The 8,102-nt window shown below is 41.3% G+C and overlaps 1 protein-coding gene across 1 annotated transcript; it reads left to right on the top strand.

The window, feature by feature from the left end:
* Nucleotides 1-5,777: 5,777 nt before the first annotated feature.
* Nucleotides 5,778-7,544, top strand: LOC306754025 (acyl-coenzyme A thioesterase 1-like; the record flags this gene model as incomplete). Its single annotated transcript, XM_079237937.1, has 3 exons — nucleotides 5,778-6,237; nucleotides 6,545-6,747; nucleotides 6,936-7,544. The coding sequence occupies 3 exons, from the start codon at nucleotides 5,778-5,780 to the stop codon at nucleotides 7,542-7,544; spliced, it is 1,272 nt and encodes a 423-aa protein (XP_079094063.1).
* Between the last annotated feature and the right edge of the window lie 558 nt (nucleotides 7,545-8,102).

The following is an 8,102-nucleotide window of genomic DNA, read 5'->3' as shown; positions in this document are numbered from 1 at the left end:
TATTAACATGTCAACACACACCTGGTAGCTTTTATGTATTTATGATTCTAACCACACAATTAAAATGCAGACCCTTTATTCCTATGTTCCAAAACTGTGACTTTAGGTTTGTGCCAATCGTTATTTCTTTAAAGTTTGACACGTTTTTCTTTTACAAAAGACGTGATGTTGTGTCTCTTTTCAAAAGGCTGCTGATGTGTCTGTGTGCGGTTTTCGTCCCACTGCACAGACAAAAGCAGAACGATCGGCGTCTTAGTAGAGGAATAAAGGTGAAGAATAGAGCACTCGAAGAACGGGGCGTCTTTATCTTTTTCAAATCGGGTCACCCCAGAACATGCTGTTCATAATGGAGGTCTTCAATAACAATGAGAAGTGCTCTGGATTTTAGGTGCTCCGATGTTGCCAATAAACTTTCTTGTCCCTTGTGTCTGGGATTTCTGAGTTGTGTTATTGTGAAGAAACTGATCATTACATTAAATTGCATTTGGTTGTGACAGAAAGCCGAAACCAGGACAAAAAAAGGTACTGAGAAACAGACATGATTGAGCCATCTATTAAAATGTGGATTTAATGTTTCTTAATTTTTATCGAGAGATGTTTTATCAAATTTGACATCACCCTCTCTAATAATTGCCTAAATTGTCAGATCAAGGAGCTTTCTTTGAGGAGAGTAACTGTGGCCACTAGATGGCGATGTGAGCTTCTAAATACGCACCATGTGAGCTAATACTGCCTGGGTTACAGGGATGCACTACACTGGGGATTTATATTGCAGTATTTGTTTTTGCTTTATTTTGAGCACAAAACAAGAAATATGTCAAAAATACGAAATGGTCAAAATCCAAGCTAAATCTCGACTTATTTGGGGAACAATGTATTTGTTGTATAAGATTGTCTTAAAATCATAGTCAGACCTCCGGCAACGTAAATAATAGAGAAATGAAGCTCAACCGCCTCAGAGGGATGAACACTGGAAGTGGGTCATCAGACATCTGCTCCTCACTTGTGATAATATAATAAAAAATAATATAACTTCCTTTCGCTGCTTCACAATAAAAGCTTTTTGACCACTCCAGCCATTGCAAAGCTTTTATTGTGAAGGAGCTACAGGTTTTCGGTAGTCTCGGCGGACGTCTGATGTTTCTCTTCCTGAAATTAAATTGAACTTAATTAATTATTTAGTCAGAGATATTGAAGTTGGTTTAAAGTGCACCTGAAGATCAGCAACAACCACAGTGAGTAGACTAGAATCATAATTTATCTAGCATCATAAGAGCCCCTGTTTTTGTGTGTTTCAATGTTAATATCAGCAAATAATGAAGAATAATAATGGAAAAACACGGATACTATTCCTGTGTGTATACTTTTATAAAATATAATAATAATATATATATATATATATATATATATATATATATATATATATATATATATATATATTTATATATATAATATTTTTTTACTGTACGGAATGTGGGAAAGGCTCAGAAAGTTACACTTTGTCCAGAAGATAAAATATGTTTATTGACAAGACTGGCCCAGCGTGTTCCTTGTAGTCACCATATGTTCCAATAAAGGACAATGATTAACTAAAGAAATGTAGAACTGATTCACTCAACGACGACTTCATCTGATAACACCTGTCCCTGTTTCACCTTAACCACCGATGTTGATGTTATATGAACTGCAATTAAACAAAATGGAAAACGCAAACAAACCCGGTGTAACAGGCCATAGAATACCCCCAGTCAGGACTAAACCTGGGGTTAAAGGGGCCTAGGCTAGATTATACCCTGGGTATATTATGGCCGAGGCTGATTAATATCCCTCAGGCCAGATTATACCCCCATGATATCAGTAGTGTTGAGTGATATACACAATAATTACTTAATTTTTCAACATTTTATGGGGGGGGGGGGGGGTCCGCTTTGTCAGGTAAGTTAGGTGAGAAAGCTAACTGACTTAAATCTTAAAACTCTAAAACATAGACTTTTATTACTTCAACCAGAAAAACAGAAAACATATTAGACTTCCACAAAGATCAAAGATTACAACGTCCTGAAACTTCAACTCCTGCCATTCCCCTCCTCTCTACCTCCTTCTGCTTCATGGATCGTGGTCCATGCCTACTACTCATTATATGAATCATTTCTGTCATATTCATGTAATGTGCTGTAACTCTATTATGTTATTCATTCTGTCCACATGACATCTATTGCTTCTGTCCATCCGGTGCGAGGGATCCTCCTGTGTTGCTCTCCTGAAGGTTTCTCCCCTTATCTTCCCTTTAAAATGGTTTATTTGGGGGAGTTTGTCCTGATCCGATTTGAGGTCCCGGGACAGGAACGTTATGTGTACAGATTGTAAAGCCCTCCGACGCCAATTTGTATTTCGTCACCTTCCTAAAATAATGGTCTATGTCATTTTTTCAGGTTTTTCAGAAAACACAAAAAACTAATACCAATGTAATCGGGGTGCACAAGCTGCCTCTAGACAACAGGCATACTGTAATAACGGTCAAATTATTTTATGATTACTAATATTATGTTCGAGTGAGATTTTCATTGACAAAAATGCTCGCAAAAATGCTAACTAAATTGCTAGCTTAAATGCTAGCTTCAAAATGCATTGTCCAAAGTCACATTGTCTTTTGACTTAGGCAAAATAAAATGGCCTAAGCCACACTCTTGACATAGGCTGTTATATTACAGGGGTAGAATCACATGATCTGTTCAACTGAGGATGTAGGCAATTTTACCAGAGTTGGCCACTATCATGAGGAGATGATTTAGGCAAGAAAATAATTTTTAGGAGACAGGGTTGTCTCAGTAGTGTTACACATTCAAATAAAAGGACATACACAAATCATAATGCAATTGTAACATAATGTAATAAAAGTCATAACGTCCTGAAACTTCAAACTTCTAAGACTAGCAAGTCTTCGCTACAATATAATTGTTTATTTTTATTTAGCTTTTTGACTGTTTTAATGTTTTCTTACCTGTTTTAAATCCTGTTTTCTCAGCATTATGTTTTGATGCTTTTAATGGTTTTGTGTGAAGCACTTTGAATTGCCTTGTTGTTGAAATGTGCTATAAAAATAAGCTTCCCTTGCCTTGCCTTCATCCTCGTAAATCTTAAAGTTGCTGGCGTGGTAGATCTTCCTCAGTATCTGTCAGTTTTATTGTTCTTAAGTTTTACTCTTCCCTTGGTCAAGGATTCCACAACTAGGTAGGGTCCAATCCAATGTGGTTTTCCATCTTTATAGTTTGGCCTAGGACAGTTTATACTCTGGTGTATACTCTGGCCTGCATGGGCCAAAGTATACCGAGGTTTAATCAGGGCGGGGGTTAATTTGGTCTGTTACACCGGGAGTGTGAGCGTCTTCAGTTCCAGGTCAAGATGGAGCAGTAGAGAGACTCATAAATCACGAGCTTGGTTAGATTCGACAAAATATGGCAGTGGAATATATGGACATGGTGTGAGTTCCCACCCACATTGTCACGCAGAGGCGAGCCAAAACGAGAACCTTGGGCTCGAAGGACGTTGGACATGTTTTGGTTTAATTTACATTTTCACACATTGAAATAAAAATGTCAAAAAATTGTCACTATACTCGTCAGATAAAATTTGCGACTATGTGGGGAAAACACACACACACGCGCACACACACACATAGTCCTTTGTTAGTTATTATAAAATGATTAACAGAAGCAGATAAGAGGCTTTTAAACCCATGTTTGCTCATTTCCAGTTCAGATGAGTGCTCTCTTGCTGCAGGTGAGTCACATTTATACTTTTCTGATCTTCTTTCATCTCAGAACTTCCTGACAGGAAAGCAAAGATAAAACAAGACACTTTATCGTTTAAATAAATAACTTTGCTATCAACTGATTGAAAAATTAAGCATCTTCAGTGACGGCCAAGTGTTTAAAAAATAAATAAAAAAGGTTTTATGGACTAGGTTCAAACCCATTACAGCCATTTATTTGCACTTTTCCAAGAAAATCTATTGGCTTGTCATCTTCTGTCAAAGGGAACAAACACAAGTCTGAAGCAGAGATACAGAGAGGCCTTCATATCTGAGAGCAGTGACAGTAACCAAGAGCAACGAGCACGCTGACGGTCAGCTGTCTCACAGAAGACTCACGTTTAAGTCACATGGATGCATACTTACCCATCCTCTCCTGTACTTGCACCATATGCAAAATACCAGACAATGTCTCGCTCTTTAAACAAATATTCAATATTCCGTTGTGGTTACCTAAATAACTCTCAAAATAATTTAGAAAATTATATGGAAGACTATGGAAGGCCATTTCTGTCAGTCAAATAAAATTGGAAAAGAAAGTCGAAATTATGAGATAGAAAGTCAAAATTAAAAGATAAGAAAATCGAAATTAGGAGATATCTCTTGAACAAAGATAAATAAAAAAAAGCCAGCACCACTCTCTTTCTCCCTCATAATCATGACTTTTATCTCGTTATCGTTGTCGTTGATTGTCATAGACTTCAACAAATCAGATCTTTAGTTTGACAAGCTGGGTGTATTCTGTGACGTGCAGCACCCGCGAAATGGCGTAGATGTATGATTGGTCAGTGGCCCAGCGTGACCATTAACAAGCGCTGTGATTGGTCAGTGGGGCAGCGTGACTACTGTCAACGAAAGAAGCTAACATCTAGGTAGAAGCTAGAAGCTACCTAAAAGCTCAGACTGAAGCCTGAGAAACGGACTTGCTGCTGTATTTACTGATGACGCTTTTCGCACAGAGGGTTACGGAAAGTTACGGGTGAGTGATCTGCTGTTTATGTTTTTATATCTGCTGTTGTATTTAATCATAAACAAGCCATGGCACTGTTGTTGCTGCTGGTCAAGCAGGGGCTGGTCCAAAAGGAAAGGAGATAATGGTGACCCACAATTCCTTGCGGCGGCAACATTTAAAGTGACGTATCATTGGGCTGTTCACGAGAACATCTGTTAAACCGGCTGGCAAACTACGAACGTTACATTGCTGTTGCTGAAAACTGCATGTAAAGTGATCTAATTGACGTATTTTATATTCTCTCTCTGGTGTTGTTCTGCAGCCTCAGCCTTCATTCTTTTATTTTACTTCACTTACAGAAGCTTTGATGAAAGTGTTAAACTGGACGAGCTCTTCAGTCAGTCATGTTTCTGATTATCATCTTTGGAATCAACTATTTTGTTACACTACAATAAAACATATCAAGTCAACACTTCTAGGTTAAACTGAGTTGTGTTTCATAATCTGAGCATATTTTTATGATCAGATTATAATCAGCATATAAACCATAACAACATAAAGGCGATATGAGACGCACACACATATGACACATATTGATAGTGGGAGAAAGTATTTAATTCAGCATGTTTGAAAATCAACAAAGAGACAGTTTAGTAGCGTTGTACTTGCTAAACGCTGCGGTTATCTTCTCCTAACTCCTCATGAATTCTCCTTCCCATCTTTCCTTGACCCGGTGACGTTTTCCACAGAGGTCAAGGAAAAGTGCTCAGGGTTAGACGTTAGGAGGTACTTTTCTGACTATTCGACTGGAGCCTAAATGTGAATCCAAGAGGAGCAATGTTATTGTATGTCTTACATTGGTAGGAAGAGGTGAGGAGACGCTAGAAGCAAACAAGGTTCAACACAAACATTCATAACGTATTTAGTCACATTACCTCAAGAGACTTTGACAATTTCTTCTTTTTCAATGACAGTGAAACCTTGTGAAGAAAAACAACAGTAGTTTGAGAAAAGATGTCCTCTCAAGTCCGACTGAGGCTGCTGCCGAGAGCCAGATGCATGTTCGATGAGCCGGTTCAGGTGAAGGTGGACGGGCTGAGGTCCAGGCAGGTGGTCACCGTGAGAGCCAGATGCACCGACGAGAGGGGAGTGATGTTCAGCTCCTCGGCCACCTACAGGGCCGATGACAGCGGGGCGGTCGACCTGGAGAGGGACCCCTCTCTCAGCGGGAGCTACACCGGGGTGGAACCCATGGGTCTGCTGTGGTCCATGAGGGCCGCCGCCCTGCACAAGAGGTTTCAGAAGACAAAGTCACTGGACCCCCACGTGGTGAAGTTCTCTGTGCACGAGGAGGAGGAGGAGGAAGGCAGGATGCTGGCACAGGCGACCAATGAGAGGCTTCTGATTGGAGACGGGGTCAGCCGGCGACCGATCAAAGGCGGGAATATCCGTGGGGTCCTGTTCACTCCGCCAGGTTGGTTGCTTTGTATTCGTTGTCCATGGTCCAACATATGATTATAGAGGAGACATTTTCTCAGTTCCTAATGTGAGTCAACCTTTCAAAGCCGCTGGATCCTCGACTTTCCATCATGTAACTTTCGTTTGACCTCGTCTTTCAGACGTTATGACACCATGAGGGTCAACTCAGACTTTAGTCCTACAGAGCCACAGCTGTTTTCACAAACTGTATTCCTCCTAACCAGGAAACTGATACAAGTACAAATATATAATAGTATGTAATTTGTTCGTCATTTTGCACCCTACCATGTCTTCTGATCCAGGAAGAGGTCCATTCCCTGCCGTGTTGGATTTGTACTTGTTAGGAGGAGGTTTGTCAGAGAAGAGGGCCTCCCTGCTCGCCAGTCAAGGGTTTGTGGTTCTGACCGTGGTGGCGTACGGTTACGATGACATGCCGAAGAACATCAAAGAGGTCCATCTGGATTATTTTGAGGAAGCAATACAGTTTTTGAAAAGACAAGATAAGGTGAGTTCTCTGAATCTCGGTCTTTTGAGATTATGTTGGCGGCACATCTCATCGTCTGGCTGTCCAAGAACCCTATTGTGGACACGGTTGCTCTGTTTCAAAGATGCTGATCCATAATAGACTTGGATGAAGCGTAGTTCAAGTTTATCTGCAGAAAAGCCTAACATTCTGTTTTTCTTTCCACACAGGTGGACAGTAAAGGAGTTGGTTTGCTATCATTTTCAAAAACTGGAGATGTTGCTCTATCGATAGCCTCTTACCTGCCAGGTGTTGCGGCCACAGTGTGCATCAACGGCTGCTCTGCCAACACATTGTTACCCCTCTACTATAAGAAGAGCAAGACCCTCTGTGCGTTAATGCTTGACATCAGCAAGATGATTCCCACTGAGTCCGGAGCTGCCATGAGCAAGAATGTTCTGCATGACCCGCTGGCAGAGGAGAACAAGGCCACGCTGGTCCCCGTTGAACGGGCCGAGGGACGTTTCCTCTTCGTGGCCTCGGAGGACGACCTCAACTGGGACAGCAAGGCTTACCTGGACATGATGGCGGAGAGACTGCAGCGTCACGGGAAGGACAACTTTGAGAGCGTGTGTTACCCCGGAGCGGGGCATTACCTCGAGCCGCCTTACGGACCCTACTGCCCCTCCAGTTTTCACGGGGTTGCAGGCGGGCCGGTCCTGTGGGGTGGGGAGCAGAGGTCCCACGCAGCAGCGGAGGTCCACCTGTGGAAGAAGATCCAGGAGTTCTTCAGAACTCACCTGAGCTGTGACACCACACAGATTAAAGCTAAGATGTAGAGACACAAACAGTCACTTAAACTACAACTAATGAAGCTGACACGCTTCACAATGAAGAATCCATTTGTGACATCATATCTAGTCCAGATGAAAGTGTTGTTTTGACTTTTGACTGTATCTGAAATCAAATAGTAACCCCTACTTACTGCACGATATTCACTTCCTGCCATTTAAACTTGCTGGCACCCATAATGTACTGCTTACTATAGAGGAAGCTATTGAATATTGATCATGAAGGAAATTGTGAATGAGGGACAAAGGACTGATTTCTGACACCTCAGTGTATATTAAGAATCCCCAGTATGCATCTCTTGTTTTTCTACCTTTCAAACACACACACACACACACACACACACACACACACACACACACACACACACACACCAGTGTTGTGTTTACATGCCTTCCTGCTGTGTGTGTGTGTGTGTGTGTGTGTGTGTGTGTGTGTGTGTGTGTGTGTGTGAATGTCTGTGTGTGTGTGTGTGTCTGTGTGTGTGTGTGTGTGTGTGTGTGTGTGTGGAGCTTTTATAGGTTTATAAATGTTTCAACCTTCCCGTC

The sequence above is a fragment of the Taurulus bubalis genome (assembly GCF_910589615.1).
Source record: "Taurulus bubalis genome assembly, chromosome: 1".
Lineage (NCBI taxonomy): Eukaryota > Metazoa > Chordata > Actinopteri > Perciformes > Cottidae > Taurulus > Taurulus bubalis.
This window is presented reverse-complemented; position numbering and strand designations above follow the sequence as displayed.